Genomic DNA, 21,136 nt, shown 5'->3' with positions numbered 1-21,136 from the left:
AAATAAGTTCATTAGTATCATTTCTTTTTAGATTCCACAACTAAGGCGTGTAATACAATATTTCTCCTTCTCTGTCTGACTGACTTCACTCAGTATGTCACTCTCTAGATCCATCCATGTTGCTGTAAATGGCATTATTTCATTTTTTTTTAATAGCAAAGTGATATTTCATTGTTTATATGTACCATATCTTTTCTATCCATTTCTCTGTTGATGGCCATTTAGGTTGTTTCCTTGTCTTGGCTATCGTAGAAATTTTGAGATGAACATTGGAGTATATGTACCTTTTCAGATAATGTTTTTCTGTGGACATATGCCCAGGAATGGAAGTGCAGGGTTATATGGTAGTTCTAAATTTAGTGTTTTAAGGAATCTCCATACTGTTATCCATAATGGCTGTAGCAATTTACATTTCCACCAATTGTGTGGGAGGGTTCCCTTCTTGAAACACCCTCTCTAGCACTTACTGTTGGTGGATTTTTTTAAGATATCCATTTTGATTCTAAGTTTGATTTATATTTCTTCAATAATTAGCAAGGTTGAACATCTGTTCATTTGCCTGTTGGCTATCTAGGTCTTCTGTGTGTTTTTTGTTTGGGTTCTTTGCTTAGATGATGTTAAGCCTCATGTGCTATTTGTAAATCTTAGAGACTAATCTCTTGTGGGTCATTTCATTTGCAAATATTTTCTCCCAATCTGTGGGTTATCTTTTCATTTTGTTTACTGTTTTCTTCGCTGTGAAAAGCTTTTGAGTGTAAGTAGGTCCCATCTGTTTATCTTTGTTTTCTTTCCCATTACTCTGGGATACAGACAAAGATACTGCTGCAATTCATGTCAGTGAGTGTTCTGTCTATAAAACTCCATAGTGTTTGGTCTCACATTTAGGTCTTTGATCCATTTTGAGCTTATTTTTGTATATGGAATGATCTAATTTCATTTTTTTACATGTAAGTGTCCAGTTTTCCCAGCACCATTTGTTGAAGAGATTGTCTTTCCCATAGTGCATAGTCTTTCCTCCTTTCTCATACATTAATTGGGCACAGGTGTGTTGGTTTGTCTCTGTTTTCTCTATCCTGTTCCATTCATCTCTATGTCTATTTCTGTCCCAGTACCATACTGTTTTGATGACTACAGCTTTGTAGCATAGTCTGAACTTGGGGTGTCTGATTCCTCCAGCTCTTTTCCTCTCTCAAGAAAGAAATACAGTCCCTTTTTAATTCTGCAAAGTACCACCTGTGGGAGATACATACACATCTCGAAGATATTGTGGATTCTGTTCCAGACCACCACAATAAAGTGACTATCACAATAAAGCAAGTCACATCAATTTTTTGCTTTCCCAGTGCGCATAAAAGTTATTGCTCACACTACTTTGTCTACTAAGTGTTCAGTAGCACATGTCTAAGGAAACAATATACATACCTTGATTTAAAAATACTTAATTGCTAAAAATGCTATCATCTGAGTCTTCAGCAAGTCACAATATTTTTGCTGGTGGAGGGCCTTGACTTGATGTCAACAGATGCTTGCTGATAAGGGTGATGGTTCTTGAAGTATGGGGTAGCTGTGGTGATTTCTTAGAATAAGACAACAATGAAATTTGCCCCATCAATTGACTCTTCCTTTCAGGATTGATTTCCCTGTAGCATGCAAAGCTATTTGCTAGCATTTTCCCCATAGTTGGAACTTCTTTCAAAACCAAAGTCAATCCACACAAATCATGCTGCTGCTTTGTCAACTAAGTACATATAATATTCTACAACCTTTGCTGTCCTTTCAATAACTTTCACCGCATCTTTACCAGTAGATTCCATCTGAAGAACCCACTTTCATTGTTCATCCATAAGATGCAATTTGTCATCCATTCAAGTCTTATCATGAGATTTCAGCAATTTAGTCATATCTTCAGGCTCCACTTTCTATTCTAATTCTCTTGCCATTTTCACAATATCATCAGTTACTTCCTCCACTGAAGTCTTAAACCCCTCAAAGTCATCCTCTTGTGAGGGTTGGAATCAACTTCTTTCAAACTCCTGTTAACGTTGATATCTATGCCTCTCCCCATGAATTATGAATGTTCTTAATGGCATCTAGAATGGTGAATTCTTCTTAGAAGATTTTCAATTGACTTTGCCCAGATCTATTAGAGGAATCACTATGACTTTATGGAATGTATTATTTCATATAACTTTATGGAATGTGGAAGCTATAACTTTATGAAATGTATTATTTCTTAAGTAACAGGAATTGAAAGTCAAACTTACTCCTTGAGCCATGGTTTGCAGAATTAGTGTGTTAGTAAGCATGAAAATAACATCAAACTCATACATCTCCATCAGAACTCTTATGTGGCCAGGTGCATTGTAAATAAGCAGTATTATTTTGAAAGGAACCTTTTTTTTTCTGAGCAATAGGTCACAACAGTGGGCTTAAATGTGCTGTGCTGTGCTAAATCACTTCAGTCATGTCCGACTCTGTATGACCCTATGAACGAACTGTAGCCTGCCAGGCTCCTCTGTCCACGGGATTCTCCAGGCAAGAATACTGGAGTGGGTTTCCATGCACTTCTCCAGGGGATCTTCCCAACCCAGGGATCGAACCTGGATCTCTTATGTCTCCTGCATTGTCAGGTGGGGTCTTTATCACTAGCACCACCTGGGAAGCTCATGGGCTTAAATACTCAGCTATAAATAAGAACACATTTGAGGCAGTTCTAATGAGGTGGATGAAATTGGAGCCTATTATACAGAGTGAAGAAAGTCAGAAAGAAAAAGACAAATACTGTATATTAGCACATATATATGGAATTTAGAAATTTGGTAGTGATGATCTGACATGCAGGGTAGCAAAAGAGACACAGATGTAAAGAACAGACTTTTGGACTCTGTGGGAGAAGGCGAGGGTAGGATGATTTGAGAGAATAGCATTGAAGCATTTATATTACCATATGTAAAGTAGATGACCAGTGCAAGTTTGATGCATGAAGCAGGGCACCCAGAGCCAGTGCTCTGGGACAACTCGGAGGGATAGGGGTGGGGAGGGAGGTTGGTGAGGGATTCAGGATGGGGCGACAACTGTATACATGTGGCTGAAACTTTTATGTTTGGCAGAAACTGTCATAATATTGTAAAGTAATTATCCTCCAATTAAAATTAATTAATTAATTTATAAAATTCAGTAAACCATGTTGTAAACAGATATGCTGTCAATCAGGCCTTATTGTTTCATTAATAGAGCATGCTGCTGCTGCTGCTAAGTTGCTTCAGCCGTGTCCGACTCCGTGCAACCCCATAGACGGCAGCCCACCAGGCTCCCCCATCCCTGGGATTCTCCAGGCAAGAACACTGGAGTGGGTTGCCATTTCCTTCTCCAGTGCATGAAAGTGAAAAGCGAAAGTGAAGTCGCTCAGTTGTGTCCGATATAGGGATATTAACTGTCCTAATTACTATATTGTTGTATCTCAGAGAATAAGGATGCCTGGCAAGAGGGAGAGAGATGGGGGAATGGCCAGTTCATGGAGCAGGCAGCACAGACACTTTTATTAATTTCTTGGTGCCCCAAAACAATTACAATAGCAACACTGAAGACCCCTGATCACAGATCACTATAACAAACGTTATAATGAGAAATTTTGATATTTTGAAAAAACTAATAAAATGTGACACAGAGATTAGAGTGAGCAATACTACTAGAAAAATGGTGACAAAAGACTTTTTCACCACAGGTCTATGACAGTCCTTCAATTTGCAAAAAATACAATATATGCACTATGCAATAAAGTGAAGCACAATAAAATGAAGTGCACCTGTATGAAGTCTTTTAGCAGTTTAAAAATGTAGAAATTAAAGCTCCAAAACTTTTCACTCAGCCAAATAGTGAAAGAGACATACTGAAATTTAGGTGTCCTGATTCTACATTGTATGCTCAAGCTAACAACTGGCAATGTGTTTTCAAGAAAGTACTTGTCAATTTGATAATTTCTAATATGAAATAAAATTATTTCATGACAAATTTTAAGTGATAATGCCTGATACTTTTAAAGTACCATAAAATACTTAAAACTTGGATGAATTTAGAAACTGTCATGCTAAGTGAACTAAGTCAGACAGAGACTGAGAAACATTCCATGACATCCCTCATATGTGAAATCTAAAAGGAAATAATACAAATGAACTTATCTACAAAATAGAAACAGACTCACAGACTTAACTTATGGTTGCTAGGGGGATGGGTGGGGGGAAGGGACATTCAGGAATTTTGGGATCAACAGGGATACACTGCTATATTTAAAATAGAAAATCAACAAGGTCCTACTATGTAGCACAGGGAACTCTGCTCAACGTTATGTGGCAGCATGAACGGTAGGGAAGTCTGGAAGAGAATGGCGACATTTATATACATGGCTGAGTCTCTTTGCTGTCCACTAAAACTATCACAACATTGTTAATTGGCTATACTTCAATATAAAATAAAAAGTTAAAAAAATAAATAAAACACATTCTCACTTCTGAAGTTAACTATGATCACTGCTTTGAACACACTTGTTTCTTCTACTCTACTAGCACAGCTATATTATTTCACTGATGCTGATTATCAGTGTCTTTAGCTAAGAATAAGAATGTAAGATGCATATGTGAAGTTAGGTCAAGATTCCTAAAAATTAAAAAATTCTAGATCTATAATTTTTAAGTATGGGAAATATGTAAAAAATAATTAGTATTATTAATAAGTATATTGAAAGGAAATTTCAGATGTTTTAAAGCTTTATTTTCATAAAGAGTGGTGAAAATGCCTCTAGATCACTAAATAACATATTCCACTTCATTTGCATGGAAGCTTTATAGTTTTCTGTTTCTCCAAATTAAACAACAGAATTGAAAGCAAAATATGTTTAAGATGCAGACTGGCAATACTCTCAATCTATGCCCTTGATATGTTACACCTAGTACAAAACAGAACTTAAAATAGTTTGTTCATTAGCACAGTTATACAAAATAATATCAAGATTTTGTCAAAATAGCATTTTAATGTCACAATAAAGAATATGTATCCTTCATCATATAAACACGGATTATCATACACATATACAAATTCAGAGACAAGAAGTATGAAAGCTAATTAGGTCCACAAATCACAACTAAAACTAGTCATTTTCTAAGATTAATAAATATACACTCTATGTTATTACACTCAGTTGGAGTGGTAGCTGGTTATTTCTATAAATGTGGGCTTCCCAAGCTAAGAAAATATGACCCCACATATAAATACTGAATTAATTCAGTCAGAAATACAGAAAAACAAGTATGTTACACAAAATGGTTACAGACAATTGACTAGAAATATTTCTTCAGGGTCACACATAAAATCTTCAAATTTTTACAAAAATTTAACTAATACAATTGATTAGCCACCCCAAAATGATATTAGATTTTATTTTAACAATTTCTATTCATTAAAAAGACTGTTAAAACTGGACTATAGAATGTAGCCTCTCTAGCTAAAGTACTACCTAAAATAATATTTTTATGAATCATAGAATTATATAATTTAGTTTTAATTATTTTTGCTAAAATTACTCAAGAATAATCATTTAAATATAGTTTGAGAAATACCATTTCAAAGAAGTTTTGGAACTACTGTCTAATCCAAAGAAATATTTACTTACTCTGCAACAGTTTAATTCCTCTGCTGTAAGTATGATTGTACCACATTTCTTCCCTGGAATTCCTCTAAAACAACAAAAAGCATATTTAAACACAATGATATTTCTATATATAGAAAATAAATTAATATTAAATATATATGCTATTTTTATATAAACAAAAAAAAGCATACTACTAATAATTGTGCTCTAATAAAATATATCCTGTTTCAAACTTGAGTTTATCCTACTACTAATAAAACCACATTTACTAATAGATCCACACTTACTAATAGATTCACACTTACTAATAAATCTTTTCAACATTTCAGTACTTTGCCCAAGAATCTCCAATAGCTTCATACTGTTTATAATAGATAATTAATACAATATAACACAGTATCTATGAGAAATATTCTCCCATGATTTCTAAGATATCTATTATGTGATTACAATGTATTCCTAATTTGGTTTTCAATATTTCTTTCTTCTTTCAATATGGTTATTTATTTGGGCTTATTTTTCCTTTGTGCCGGTTCCTACACCTTAGCATACTACAGTGTGTTAAAACTCTTCCCTGCTGTTGTTCAGTCATCTAGTCATGTCTGACTCTTTGCGACCCCATGGACTGCAACACGCCAGGCCCCCCTGTCCCCCACCATCTCCCGAAGTTTGCCCAAGTTCATGTCTATTGCTTCAGTGATGCCATCCAGCCATCTCATCCTCTGACGCCCTCTTCTCCTCTGCCCTCAATCTTTCCCAGCATCAGGGACTTCTCCAATGAGTCAGCTGTTCCAGTCAGATGACCAAAATACTGGAGCTTCAGCCCCAGCATCAGTCCTTCCAACTAGTATTCAGGGTTTATTTCCCTTAAAACTGACTGGTTTGATCTTGTTGTCCAAGGGACTCTGAAGTGTCTTCTCCAGCACCACAGTTTGAAGGCATTAATTCTTCTGTGCTTCACTTTCTTTATTGTCCAGCTCTCACAACCGTACATGACCCCTGGGAAGATTATAGTCTTGACTATACAGACGTTTGTTGGCAGAGTAATGCCTCTGCTTTTCAACCACTGTCTAGGTTTGTCATCGCTTTCCTGCCAAGAAGCAAATATCTTCTGATTTCATGGCTGCAGTCACCATCTGCAGTGATTTCAGAGCCCAAGAAGAGGAAATCTGTCACTACTTCCACATTTTCCCCCTTTATTTGCCATGAAGTAATGGGGCTGGATGCCATGAACTTAGTTTTTTTAATAGTTTTAAGTTGACTCTTTCACTCTCTTCCTTTACCCTCATCAAGAGGCTCTTTAGTTCCTCTTAGCTTTCTGCCATTAGAGTGGTATCATTTGCATATCTGAGGATGTTTATGTTTCTCCTGCCTATCTTGATTTCAGCTTGTAACCATCCAGCCTGGCATTTCTCATGATGTGCTCAGTGTATAGGTTAAACAAACAGGGTGATAGCAGATAGCCCTGTCATACTCCTTTCTCAATATTGAATCAGTTGTTTCATACCAGGGTTCTAACTGTTGCTAAGATATGATACCAAAAGATGAGTCCCCCAGGTCTTAACGTGTCTAATATGCTACTGGAGAAGAGCAGAAGAGAACTACAAATAGCCCCAGAAAGAATGAAGTGGGTGGGCCAAAGCAGAAACAACTCCCAGTTGTGAATACGTCTGGAGATGAAAGTAAAATCTGAAGCTACAAAGAACAGTATAGCATAGGAACCTGGAATGTTAGGTCCATGAATCAAAGTAAATTGAACGTGGTCAAGCAGAAGATGGTAAGAATAAACTCTTCCCTATTCTGCCTCAAACTCCATACATCCCCAGATGAAGTTTTACTTGTTCCAGGAAACTTTATCCCAGTCAACCTCACACAAAACTTGGCCTTCTCTGCATTTCTATCGCATTTAAAGCCAGTTCCATAACTTGAGCATTTAATTTTTCCTAAATTATTACAATACCATGTTTTTAACCCTCTTTCCTCAAGTTGATTATAAACTCTATTAGAGCAAAATTCATCCTATAAATCCCTTGTAAACCAACAGATTTAAATATCTGTTAATAACAGGCACTCATTGTTTTAGGAAAGTATATAATACATAAGCAAAATTATGCAAAGCAATACTTCCACTCAATTTTCTTTCTATATGTCTATGGCATATAATATTTATGCTCAAAAACTTGCTGACACCAAAAGCAAAGTGCACTAGGAGAATGCAAGGTATGTTCACAGTTCCCTGCTTTACCTGAGGGAATCTTTCAAAGACTAATCCTAATGATCTAAAGGTATACTTCATGTTTCTTTTTTCCTGTCACAAATCATAGTCCAGACTCTTCTGCTTTTCTAGGGAACTATAGGTTATTGAATTAGAATAAAATGAGTGTTTTTGTCTTCAAAAATATGATTCATCTCTAAAAATCTATGCCAGTTTGCATGTGACATTTTCTCCAGATCTTTATGATTAAAAGGTAAGTTACTTTATCCTTGCACATTTTTTCTTAGAATAATTAAAACATCATTTTTAGTATCCTTCCATCATCAGTAATCAGTTAATTTTTATAATACTGCTGAATTAAAAAAAAATTCCTTTCTCTGTTTGTGAATCACAAGATTTATACTTTCAATATTATGGCAAACTAAAGCATCTTGACTGAACATCTACCTGAAAATAATTTAAAATGCTGAATAAAATTTGCAAATAGTATTTATAAATGCTCTGGAAAAACCATCAAAATAAGTAAGGACTAATCAGAAACTGAAGATGTAAAGCCAGAAAGATGAACAGAAGTAAACCCTAGAGTGTTTACTCTTATGCTTGTTTTTTATGGCTCCTTAGGGCATAAAAATGAGAACCCTCCTCCCTGGCAAAAGGTGAGTAAGGATTCACAAGGTGGGAAATTCAATAAATAAACAATTTCACAGCATAAAGCTTGGATCATGAAGACTATATTGCCTGATTGTAGCATGAATTAGACATAAACATTCTCTTTGACAGGATCTACAAAATAAATCCATGCCTTAAAATGTGGTGATTAATGAAATAGAAAAAATGTCTCCTAATAATTCAGACCTCAATCAGGCTTGCCATCTTAATTTTCACTACTAGAGTAGTGACAAACTTTAAACTGAGAATTTGGCTTAATTCAAGTGATCACAGTTACTTGGTAAATGAAAAATCTCTGTGGAAGGGTTTGCATTCAAACCACATCTCAAAATACTATCACATTAAAGTGTAAAAATATATGTGAGCTCATTTAAAAATATCTCAAAACTCTAAAGAAAAAATGTACCATATTTTAGAGTCTCCAGAGAAAGAAGGCTACAAAATCTAACACAGACTTAAACACTAAAAATATTATGCATAATATACACGACATTCAGTCCTGTTAGACTCTGTGACCCTATGGACTATAGCCTACCAGGCTCCTCTGTCCATGGGATTCTCTAGGCAAGAATACTCGAGTGGGTTGCCATGCCCTCCTCCAGGGGACCTTCCCAACCCAGGGATGGAACCTGAGTCTCTTATGTCTCCTGCATTGGCAGGCAGGTTCTTTACCACTAGCACCATCTGGGAAGCTTGTAAGTATGTATACTATACCTAAAACATAAAGAGAAGAATGGAAATATGAGGAACTAGCAAAGAACTATAAAAATAATCAAGAATATATGGAGAAAAAAATAGGACTACTAGAGCTGACTACTGAGAAGGAGCATTGGAAGATAAAAGACAATTGAAAAAATTTCTTAAATGGTTTCAAAAGAAAATAACTGTTACCCTAGGACTGTATATATCCCTTTTAAGAACAAGTATGCACCTCAGATTTTTAAACAAAATAGAATTGAGTGAATTTATAGTCAAGAATGGGCTTCTGTGGTGGCTCAGTGGTAAAGAATCCGCCTCACTATGCAGGAGATATAAGTTCAATCCCTGGGTTGGGCAGATCCCTTGGAGAAGGAAATGGCAACCCACTCTAGAACTCTTGCCTAGAATATCCCATGGACAGAGGAATTTAGGGGGCTACAGTCCATGGGGTCACAAAAGAGTCAAACATGACTTAGCAACTAAAAACCAACAAAAACATAGCCAAGCACATTTGTTCAGGAATTTCTGAAAGATGAAGGAGAATAACCAAACATGAGATGAATAAAGAAATAATAAGGGAAGTTGTAAATATGAAAAATATAATATTTAAAATCTTAATATTATTGATAAATCAATAATAGTAATATTAAAAAACAAATAAATGAAAATGATGATAGCATTGACCAGGAAACTGAGAATTTAAGTTAAAGTCCCCTGATGTACTTTTATTATTCAGGAAGAAAGTACAAGATGCTTTAAAGTAAATAGAACTTGATAAGTTACATAAAAATATTTATAAACTCTTAGGAAACTACAATTCTTAAGGACTTTATATCTAAAAGATAAGGAAGATTGTGGAATGATGTTTTAAACATATAAGCAATTCCAAAGACACTAAAGAAAAAACAGTGGAGCACATGAGAAGCACTAAATAAGTGATCAAATTAAATCCAGAGAAACAGTTACAAAAATACATATTAATAAACTAAATGGTGTCATTGCTGTTGTTTAGCTGCTAAGTCATGTCTGACTCTGTGACTGCCAGGCTCCTCTGTTCATAAGACTGTAGCCCGCCAGCCTCCTCTGTTGATGGGACTTCCCAAGCAGGAATACTTGAGTGATTTGCCATTTCCTTCTTCACGGGATCTTCCTGACAAGATGATCATGACAAGTATCAAACTCACAACTCCTGCATTGCAGGTGGATTCTTTACCACTGAGCTACCAGGGAAGCTGTTGAACTAAATGCTACAGATTAAAAACAAAAACTGTCATCCTATATAAAGAATAAAATTCATACATAGCTATTTAAAACAGACATTAAAATTTAAAAATCTAGAAAATTCAAAAAATGGAAAGTTACACTAAAGGAGACAAAAATAACTAATACAAACCAGTGTATCTACATTAACGGTAAACATATCTGAAAATCATCACTGTACAATAATAAAAGGTTCAATCAATTAGGAAGATACAACAATCTTAGTATTGCATGCATCTATGAAATATACATTAAGAACTGACCATACAAACAAAAGGGCAGATATACCATTATGCTGAGCAATTCTACCCTGGTATGTACCACATTGGTCAGTGATCAGTGCTAACAATCACAAGTGATAAGCCACGTTGACATCATGTAACACTGATATGATGTAATAAGAAGGACATTACACCACTGTAATCTTGCCCTTCAAATTTATAACCACAATCTAGACATATTAAAAATATTAGACAATCCCAATTTGAAAAACATTCTACAAAATATCTGACTAGTACTCCTCAAACTGCCAAAGATATCCAAATCATGGAAAGACTAAGAAATTGTCACATAACAGAGAAGTAGGAGAGAGGATGACTACATGGAAAAAGGAATCCTGAAGTGAATTCTGATATAGAAAAATGACATTCATGGAAAAACAAGTGAAACTCTAATAAAGTCTGTAGCTTGGTTTAGTCACTAAGTCATGTCTGACTCTTGCAACCCCATGGACTACAGACTGCCAGGCTCCTTTGTCCATGGGATTTTCCAGGCAAAAATACTGGAGTGGGTTGCTATTTCCTTCTCCAGAGGATGCTCCCGACCCAGGAATGGAACCCCAGTCTCCTGCATTGCAGGCAGATTCTTTACCAACTGAGCTATGAGGGAAGTGTAGCAACATGGGTATATTGTGACAAACATATCACAGTAATGTAAAACATGGGGTTCCCTCGTGGTTCAGAGGGTAAAGAAATCCAATGCAGGAGACCTGGGTTTGATTCCTAGGTTGGGAAGATTCCCCTAGAGATGGTAATGGTTACCCACTCCAGTATTCTTACATGGAGAATTCCATGGACACAGGAGCCTGGTTTGCAACAAGTCTATGGGGTTGCAAAGAACCAGACATGACTAAGCAAGGAACATACACACACAATGCAAAATATGAATATCAAAGGAAAGTGGGTGAGGAATATGCAAAATTCTCTGCCGTATTTTCTCAACATTTTTGTAAGGCTAAAGTTCTTATTCAAAACAAGGCAAGGTAAAAAAAGAAAATCAGGCTGAGTATTCTAGGTTAAAAGTGACAAAAATTAGGACAACTAAACTCAATGTACAATTTTTGACTAAAATTCTAGACTAGAGAATGATAGCTATAAAAATTGGGACAAACGGTGTAATTAGAATATAAGATGTGGAGTATATAACTTCATTATTTTCTTGCAAAGTTTCCTGATTTTGATTATTGAACTGTGATTCTATAAGAGAATATGCTTATAAGAAAGATATTCATTTTGTTTGCTGTTTCCTTTGAGGTTCAAAAGCTTTTACATTTAATTAGGTCCCATTCGTTTATTTTTATTATCATTATTCTAGGAGGTGGATCAAAAAATAAAATAAAATATATGCACACAAAGTGACTGACAAGGCATTAATCTCCAAAATACACAAATAGCTCAAACAACTCAATATCAAATAAGTAAACAACCTAAACAAAATAGGGCAAAGGATCTAAATAGATATTTCTCCAACACATAGAGATAGTAAAAAATAACGTGAAAAGATGCTCAACATCACTAATTATTCAAAGTGAAAGTGAAGTCACTCAGTTGTGTCTGACTCTTTGCAACTCAATGGACTGTAGCCTACCAGGCTCCTCCCTCTGTCCATGGGATTTTCCAGGCAAGAGCACTGGAGGGGGTTGCCATTTCCTTCTCCATTTCTTTATCCACTAATTATAAGATCCATTTCCTTATCCACTAATTATTAGATAAATACAAATTAAAATTACAATGAGGTATTACCTCACATCAATCAGAGCATCGTTCTGTCACTAAGTCATGTCTGACTCTTTGTAACCCCATGGACGGCAGCCACCAGGCTTCCCTATCTTTCACTATCTCCAAGAATTTCCTCAGATTCATGCCCATTGAGTTGATGGTGTTATCTAAACATCTCAACCTCTGCTAGTCCCTTCTCCTTTTGCCTTCAATCTTTCCCAGCATCAGAGTCTTTTCCAGTGAGTTGGCTCTTGATATCAGGTGGCCAAAGAATTGGAAATTCAGCTTCAGCATCAGTCACTCCAATAAATATTCAGGGTTGATTTCCTTTAGGATTGACTGGTGTGATCTCCTTGCAGTGCAAGGGAATCTCAAGAGTCTTCTCTAGCACAAAAATTTGAAAGCATCAATTCTTCAATGCTTAGCCTTCTTTATGGTCCAACTCTCAAATTTGTACATGACTACTGAACCATAGCTTTGACTATACAGAACTTTGTCAGCAAAGAACTCAAGACTTAACAGAAGCAGAAGAGATTAAGAAAAGGTGAAAAGAATACACAGAAGAACTATACAGAAAAGATCTTAATGACCTGGATAACCAGGCATCCTGAAGTGTGGAAGTCAACTGACACCTTAGGAAGATTACTTTAAACAAAGCTAGTTGAGGTGATGACCCACTCCAGTACTCTTGCCTGGAAAATCCCATGGGCAGAGGAGCCTGGTAGGCTGCCGTCTATGGGGTTGCACAGAGTCAGACACGGCTGAAGCGACTTCACTTTCACTTTTCACTTTCATGCATTGGAGAAGGAAATGGCAACCCACTCCAGTGTTCTTGCCTGGAGAATCCCAGGGATGGGGGAGCCTGGTGGGCTGCCATCTATGGGGTTGCACAGAGTTGGACATGACTGAAGCGACTTAGCAGCAGCAGCAGCAGAGCAGTTGAGGTGATGGAATTCTAGCTGAGCTATTTCAAATCCTAAGAGGTGATGCTGCTAAAGTGCTGCCCTCAATATGTCAGCCAATTTGGAAAACTCAGCAGTGGCCACAGAACTGGAAAAGCTCAGTATTCATTCTAGTCCCAAAGAAGGGCAACGCCAAAGATGTTGAAAGTATCCTTCAATTACACTCATTTCATATGCTAGTAAGGTCATGCTCAAAGTTTTCCAAGCAAGGCTTTAGCAATACATGAACTGAGAACTTTGAGATATACAGTCTGGCTTTAGAAGAGGTAGAGGAACTAGAGATCAAATTGCCAACATTTGTCGTATCATAGAGAAACAAGGGAGTTCTAGAAAATCATCTACTTCTGCTTCATTGACTATGTTAAAGACTTTGACTGTGTGGATCACAAAAAACTGTGAAAAATCTTAAAGAAATGGGAATACCAGACCACCATACCTGTCTCCTGAGAAACCTGTATGAGTCAGTTAGATCTGGACATGGAACAACTGGCTAGTTTAAAATTGGGAAAGGAGAATGTCAAGGCTAATATATATGGACTTTGTACCATTTAATTTTATCACCTATAGGTTGAGAAAAATTACTTGTAAGTTTTTCTTATTACAAGCCAGTTTCAGGTCAGTCAGGTTTGTAGGTATCCTATTTAAATATGAATTGTTACTAGAGGGCTTTTGATTGATATCTTTGAAAATATCAATGCTATTGATAAGTTGAACATAGTTTATTCACTAAATTTAGAAATTTATTTTGTATTCCTATGGCAAATCCAAGTACAAATCACTTTGTATTCCAAGGCCAAACTTCCCTGTTACTTCCGGTATCACCTGACTACCTACCTTTGCATTCCAATCCCCTATAATGAAAAGTACATCTTTTTCTTTTCTATTTTTGATGATAGTTCTAGAAGGTCTTGTAGGTCTTCCTATAACTGGTCAATCTCAGCTTGTTCAGCATTAGTGGTTCGGGCATAGACTTAGAGTATGGTGATGCTGAATGGATTGCCTTGGATACAAACCAAGATCATTATATCGTTACTGATATCAAAACTAACACCAAGCCCCACCAAAAGGCCAGAAAGCTCCAATACCAGATACCTTACACCAAACCTTTAGCCAAGGAGCAACACAATGTTACCAATGAGCAGAAAGTCTGCATAAAGCCATGCCAGTCCCATAGACCCCCAAAACACATTACTGTACAACACAATGACCTTCAGAGAGACAAGATCCAGATCCATCCACCAGAACACAGGCATAAGTCCCCCCAGCCAGGAAACCTTCACAAGGCACTGGTCCAACCCCACACATAGGGAGCAGATTCCACAAATAAGAGGAACTATGACTTTCCAGCCTGCAAAAGAAGACCTCAGACACAGTAAATTAAACAAAATGAAAAGACAGAGAAACTTGCAGCAGATGAAGGAACATGGTAGAAGTGCATAAGCCTAAATAAATGAAGAGGAAATAAGAAACCTACCTTAAAAATAATTCAGAGTAATAATAGTAAAGATCATCCACAATCTCAGAAATAAGTGGAGAGACAGATAAATAGAACGAGTAACTGAGATGGAAGACAGAATGGTGGAAATAACTGAATCAGTGCAGAATAAAGAAAATAGAATGAAAAGAAATGATGACACTTTCAGAGACATCTGTGACAGTATTGTCCGACTCTTTGTGACCCCATGGACTGTAGCCTACCAGGCTCCTCTGTCCATGAGATTTTCCAGGCAAGGGTACTGGAGTGGGCTGCCATTTCCTTCCCCAGGGGATCTTCCCAACCCAGGGATCGAACCCAGGCCTCCTGCACTGTAGGTAGACACTTTACCATCTGAGCCACCAGGGAAGTTAATATTAAGCACAGCAACATTATAATTACAGTGGTCCTAGAAGAAGGAAAATAGTAAGGTATGAGAAAATACTTGAGGAGATTATAGTAGAAAACTTCTCTAACATGAAAAAGGAAAATAAGCACTCAAATCAGAAAAGCCCAGAGTCCCATAAAGATAAACACAAGAGGAAACATGCTAAGACACATATTTATCAAATTAATGAAAATTAAACACAAACAACAAGCATTAAAAACAGCAAGGGAAAAGCAACAAATAACATACAGGGGATCCTCATAAGACTAATAGCTGATCTTTCAACAGAAACTGCAAGCCAGAAGGGAGTGTCAAGATATACTTAAAGTGAAAGGGAAAAATTTACAATCAAGAATACTCTAGCCAGCAAAGATATCATTAAGATTCGAAGGAGAAATAAAAAATTTTACAGATAAGCAAAACTTAAGACAATTCAGCACCACCAACCACTTTACAACAAATGCAAAGCAACTTATCTAGATTGAAAAAATGAGAGCAAGTCCTACAAAATGAAACCCAAAACAATAAAGTAAATGGTAATTGGATTATACATATTAATAATTACCTTAAATGAAAATGGACTAAATGCTCCAAGCAAAAGACACAGATTGGCTGAATGTATAAAAAAAATAAGATGTCTATATATGCTATCTACAAGAGACCCGCATCACATGTAGGAACACATAAAAACTGAAAGTGAGAGTCTAGAAAAAGATATTCTATGCAAATGTGAATCAAACAAAAACAAGAGTAGCAATACTCATAAGATAACATAGACTTCAAAATAAAGACTAATATAAGAAACAAGGTAGGATACTACATAATGATCAAGGGAGCCACCCAAGAAGATATAACAATTATAAATATATATAGATCTAACACAGAAGCACCTCAATACATAAGGCAAATGCTAATAACTACTAGAGGGGAAATCAACATTAATACAATAATACTGGAGGACTTTAATATACCACTTACACCAATGGACATATCATCAAGACAAAATTAATAAGGAAACACAAACATTAAATTATATATTGGACCATCTGGAACTAACTGATACCTACAAGGTATTTCATCCAATTCACTTTTTTTCTCAAGTGCACATGGAACATTCTCCAGGACATATGACATCTTGGGTCACAAATCAAGCCTTGGAAAAATTTTAAAAAATTAAATAATTTAAAGTATCTTTTCTGACCACAACGCTATAAGAGTATACATCAACTACCAGGAAAAACTAAAACTAAGAAAAACACAAACACATGGAAGCTAAACACTATGCTTCTGAATAATCAAGAGGTTACTGAAGAAATTAAATAGGAAATCAGAAGATATCTAGAAACAATGGGAAGGAGAACATGACAAATCAAAACCAAAGGGATGAAGTAAAAGTAGAGCTAAGAGAGAAGTTTAAAGCAATACAAGGCTACCTCAAGAAACAAGAGAAAAATCAAATAAACACCCTAAAGCAACTAGAAAAAAGTTGAAAAAAAAAACAGTAAAAGAACAAAATAAAACCTAAAAATTACTTGGAGGGAAGAAATTACAATGATCAGAGAGAATTAATAATATGTGAAAAAAGAAATGAAGGGGACAATAGCAAAAATGAATTAAAACCTGACACTTTGAGAAGATAAACAAAATTGACAGACTCAACAAGAAAAAAAGGGAGAAGACACAAATCAATAAAATTAAAAATGAAAAAGGAGAAGTTATAACTGACAGCAGAGAAATGCAAAGAATCATGAGAGACTACTATGAGCAAATATATGCCAACAAAATGGACAACCTGGTAGAAATGATAGAATTCTTAGAAATGTATAACCTTCCAAAACTGAATCAGGAAGAAATAGAAAATACAATCAGACCAATCGTGAGCATGGAAAATGGAAATGTAATGAAAATTTTCCAACAAACAAAAGCCCAGGGCCAGATGGATTCACAGGCAAATTCTACCAAAAGTTTAGAGAAGAGATAACACCTATCTTTCTCAAAGTCTTCCAGAAAACTGAAGAGGAAAGAAAACTCACACACCCATTCTACGAGGTCACCATCACCCTGATAAAAAACTAGACATGGATGCCACACACACACACAAAAGAGCCAATTAAATGATGAACATAGATGGAAAAGTTTTGAACAGAATTCTAGCAAAGAGAATCCAAAAACACATTAAAGGTACCCTACATGATGATCAAGTGGGGCTTTATCTCAGGGATGCAAAGATTCTTCAATATATGCAAATCAATTGATGTGATACCCCATATTAACAAACTGAAGAATAAAAACCATAGATCCCATCCTGAGAGATGCAGAGAAAGCTTTCAACAAAGTCCAATACCCACTTATGATAGAAACTCTTTAGAAAGTAGGCATAGAAGAAGCATACCTCAAAATAGTAAAGGTCATACACAACAACCCTCCGGAAACATTATTCTAAAATGGTGAAAAACTGAAAGCATTTCCTCTAAGATCAGGAGCAAGACAAGGATACCCAATCTTACCACTATTATTCAACACTTTAGTCATAGCAATCAGAGAAGAAAAAGAAATAAAAGGAATCCAGATTAGAAAAGAAGTAAAACTCTTGCTATTCTGGATGACATGATACTATACATAGAAAAGCTTAATGATGTCACAAGAAAAATACTAGAGCTAATCAAACAGTATAGTAGAGCTGAAGGATATAAAATTAATATACAGAAATCCCTAGCATTCCTAAACACTGCTGCTGCTACTGCTGCTGCTAAGTCACTTCAGTCGTGTCTGACTCTGTGCGACCACATAGACAGCACCCTGCCAGGCTCCGCCATCCCTGGGATTCTCCAGGCAAGAACACCGGAATGGGTTGCCATTTCCTTCTCCAATGCATGAAAGTGAAAAGTGAAAGTGAAGTCACTCAGTCGTGTCCAACTCTTAGCGACCCCATGGACTGCAGCCTACCAAGCTCCTCCGTCCATGGGATTTTCCAGGCAAGAGTACTGGAGTGGGGTGCCATTGCCTTCTCTGTCCTATACACTAACAAAGACAAATCAGAAACAGAAATTAAGGGAACAATCCCATTCACCCATGCAATTAAAATAATAAAATATCTAGCAATAAACCTACCTAAGGGTTCCCTGGTGGCTCAGAGGTTAAAGCGTCTGTCTCCAATGCTGGAGACCGGAGTTAGATTCCTGGGTCAGGAAGATCCCCTGGAGAAGGAAATGGCAACCCACTCCAGTATTCTTGCCTGGAGAATCTCATGGACAGAGGAGCTTGGTAGGCTACAGTCCACGGGGTCGCAAAGAATTGGACACAACTGAATGACCTCACTTTCACTTTCAAACCTACCTAAAGAAACTAATCCTAAGGGAAATCAACCTTGAATATTTGTTGGAAGGACTGATGCTGAAGATGAAGCTCCTAAACTCTGGTCACCTGATGCAAAGAGCCAACTCGTTGGAGAGGACCCTAATGCTGGCAAAGATTAAGGGCGAGAGAAGAAGGGGGTGACAGAGGATGAGATGATTGGATGGCATTACTGACTCTATGGACATGAGTTTGAGCAAACTCAGGGAGATAGTGAAGGACAGGGAAGCCTGGCGTGCTTCAGTTCATGGGGTCTCGAAGAGTTGGACACAACTTAGCAACTGAATGACAAATAACAACAAAGAGACCAAAGACTTGTATGCAAAAATCTATAAGACACTGATGAAAGAAATGAAAGATGACACAAACAGATGGATATAAATACCATGTCCTTGGATTGGAAGAATCAATATTGTGAAAGTGACTATGCTACCAAAAGCAATCTATGGATTCAGTACAATCCATATCAAACTACCTATGGTATTTTTCACAGAATTAGAACAAAAAATTTCACAATTTGTATGGAAACACAAATGATCCTGAATAGACAAAGCAATCTCCTGAGAAAGAAACACGGAGCTATAGGAATCAACCTTCTTGATATAAGACTATACTAAAAAGCTAGACATGATCAAGACAGTATGGTACTGGGACAGAAATAGATATATAGATCAACAGACCAACATAGAAAGCCCAGAGACAAACCTACGCACCTATGGACAACTTATCTTTGACAAAGATGGTTGGGCAGGGACATGACACATGTATGCCTACAGCCAATTAATGTCAATATGTGGCAAAAACTGTCACAATATTATAAAACAATTATCCACCAATGAAAACAAAATTTTAAATATGCAACTAAATTATTAAATAAAGCACAGTTCTGCTCTTGTTTCCATCCTTCCTTGAGTTTGGGCAATACATTTAACTTTCCTAAGCCTCACTTTTCTCATCTACAAAATATAATCAATAATTTCTATTTTGATAGGCTGAGGAAAGATTAAATGCAATAACGTGTACAACTCTTGCTGCAGTCTGATAGAGTGTTACATAACAAATATAGTAACGAATGTTTATGGTATTCTATGAGAATAAAAGGTAAATTTGTAAAAGACTGGGAGTGAAGAGAGAAAAGGGTAACTTAAAGAAAGTTACTTGAAGAAGGTTACTTAAAAAATTCTGAAAAGCTGCCAAAGAGAAATGAAAAATGTACCCACGGGGTCATTTGGTTCTGTACTATGACCTTGTGATTCTCAGACCACATGGGTGTAGATGCAGAGAAGGTAAATAGCTGGGGCTGATGACATAGATATTAAATATTTCTTGTTAAACAAAGAAAAATCAAAGCTACATAAAGTTTTCAATAATTGAAAACTCTAACACAAACATTCAAGTAGAGAGAATGTTACTTTTACTATGTTAGTTTTCTTTTGAGATCTGATTACTGATTCTGAATGAGGAAATCATGTCACTTCCAAAGAAAAAAAAAGACCCATGCAAGTATTTTACATATCTAATGATTCACTTATTTTAAATTTGAAAAATATATCTTCCTATTTTCTCTCTAAAATGTTAACAAAAGTATGTTCTAAGTATTGGTAAAATGTCATTTCTAAGATTTTTATCAAATCAGTTATCACAAAAGGAAACTCATTGTGTTCACTGTTAAAATATGTCATATGCCAAAAAACTGCAACCACAAATTTTGTTTATAATTTGAAACACTGTGTTGAAGAAACTCATCTGTTATCCTGTAATTTTTAATAACATTTACTTAAATTCAATCTTGTTTTGTAGTTAAAATGTAAATTGTTGTTGTTCAGTTGCTAGGTCATGTCCAACTCTTTGTGACCCCATAAACTGCAGCAGGCCAGGCTTCCCCGCCCTTCACTATCTCCCTGAGCTTGCTCAAACTCATGTCCATTGAGACAGTAAACACTGACATTAAAAGAAAATCAAGATGGTTATTATCACAATACAATCAATGATTTAATACACATTTTCTAGTAATAGAAACAAAGTAAACTGCTTAAAATCTCAGGAGATTGAGATTTTCTTCAGAAGTAGTTAACTCTTGGCAGAAATGGTGCAATCCTAACTCTTAATATCAAACACAGGAAAAAAATCTAAAAAGCATGGATATACGTATGTGTACAACTGATTCACTTTGCTATACACCTGAAACCTCTAGGACATTGTAAATCAACTGTACTCCAATTAAAAAAAAAAAACTTTCAAATAAATACAAAATTAAAAAATCACATTTGTCAAAATTAAAAAAAAAAAATTTGCTTGTGATAAACTAGATCTATCCATCTACCTACATAACCATTAGGTTGCTAATACTGCTAAAAGTATACTTTGCATTTGTAATGCAGTAAAACACCATATGTAGTAACAATATAATCTAAAATTCCACGTCCTAAGAAACAAAGTTGTTAAGTGTGCAAGACAGACATTTAGTGAACTTA

General features: G+C 36.0%; 1 protein-coding gene across 2 annotated transcripts in view; it reads right to left on the bottom strand.

The window, feature by feature from the left end:
* CPNE8 (copine VIII) overlaps positions 1 to 21,136 on the bottom strand; it is a 274,643-nt gene that overhangs the window by 135,015 nt on the left and 118,492 nt on the right. For both annotated transcript variants that reach the window (XM_010841510.1, XM_010841509.1), the window contains exon 7: positions 5,666 to 5,729. In XM_010841510.1, coding sequence (XP_010839812.1) covers positions 5,666 to 5,729 — 64 coding nt within the window. The remainder of the gene's footprint in view (positions 1 to 5,665; positions 5,730 to 21,136) is intronic.

The sequence above is a fragment of the Bison bison genome, unplaced genomic scaffold (genome assembly GCF_000754665.1).
Source record: "Bison bison bison isolate TAMUID 2011002044 unplaced genomic scaffold, Bison_UMD1.0 scf7180017864163, whole genome shotgun sequence".
Lineage (NCBI taxonomy): Eukaryota > Metazoa > Chordata > Mammalia > Artiodactyla > Bovidae > Bison > Bison bison.
Note: the sequence above shows the minus strand (reverse complement) of the source record. Positions and strands in the feature narration are given on the sequence as shown.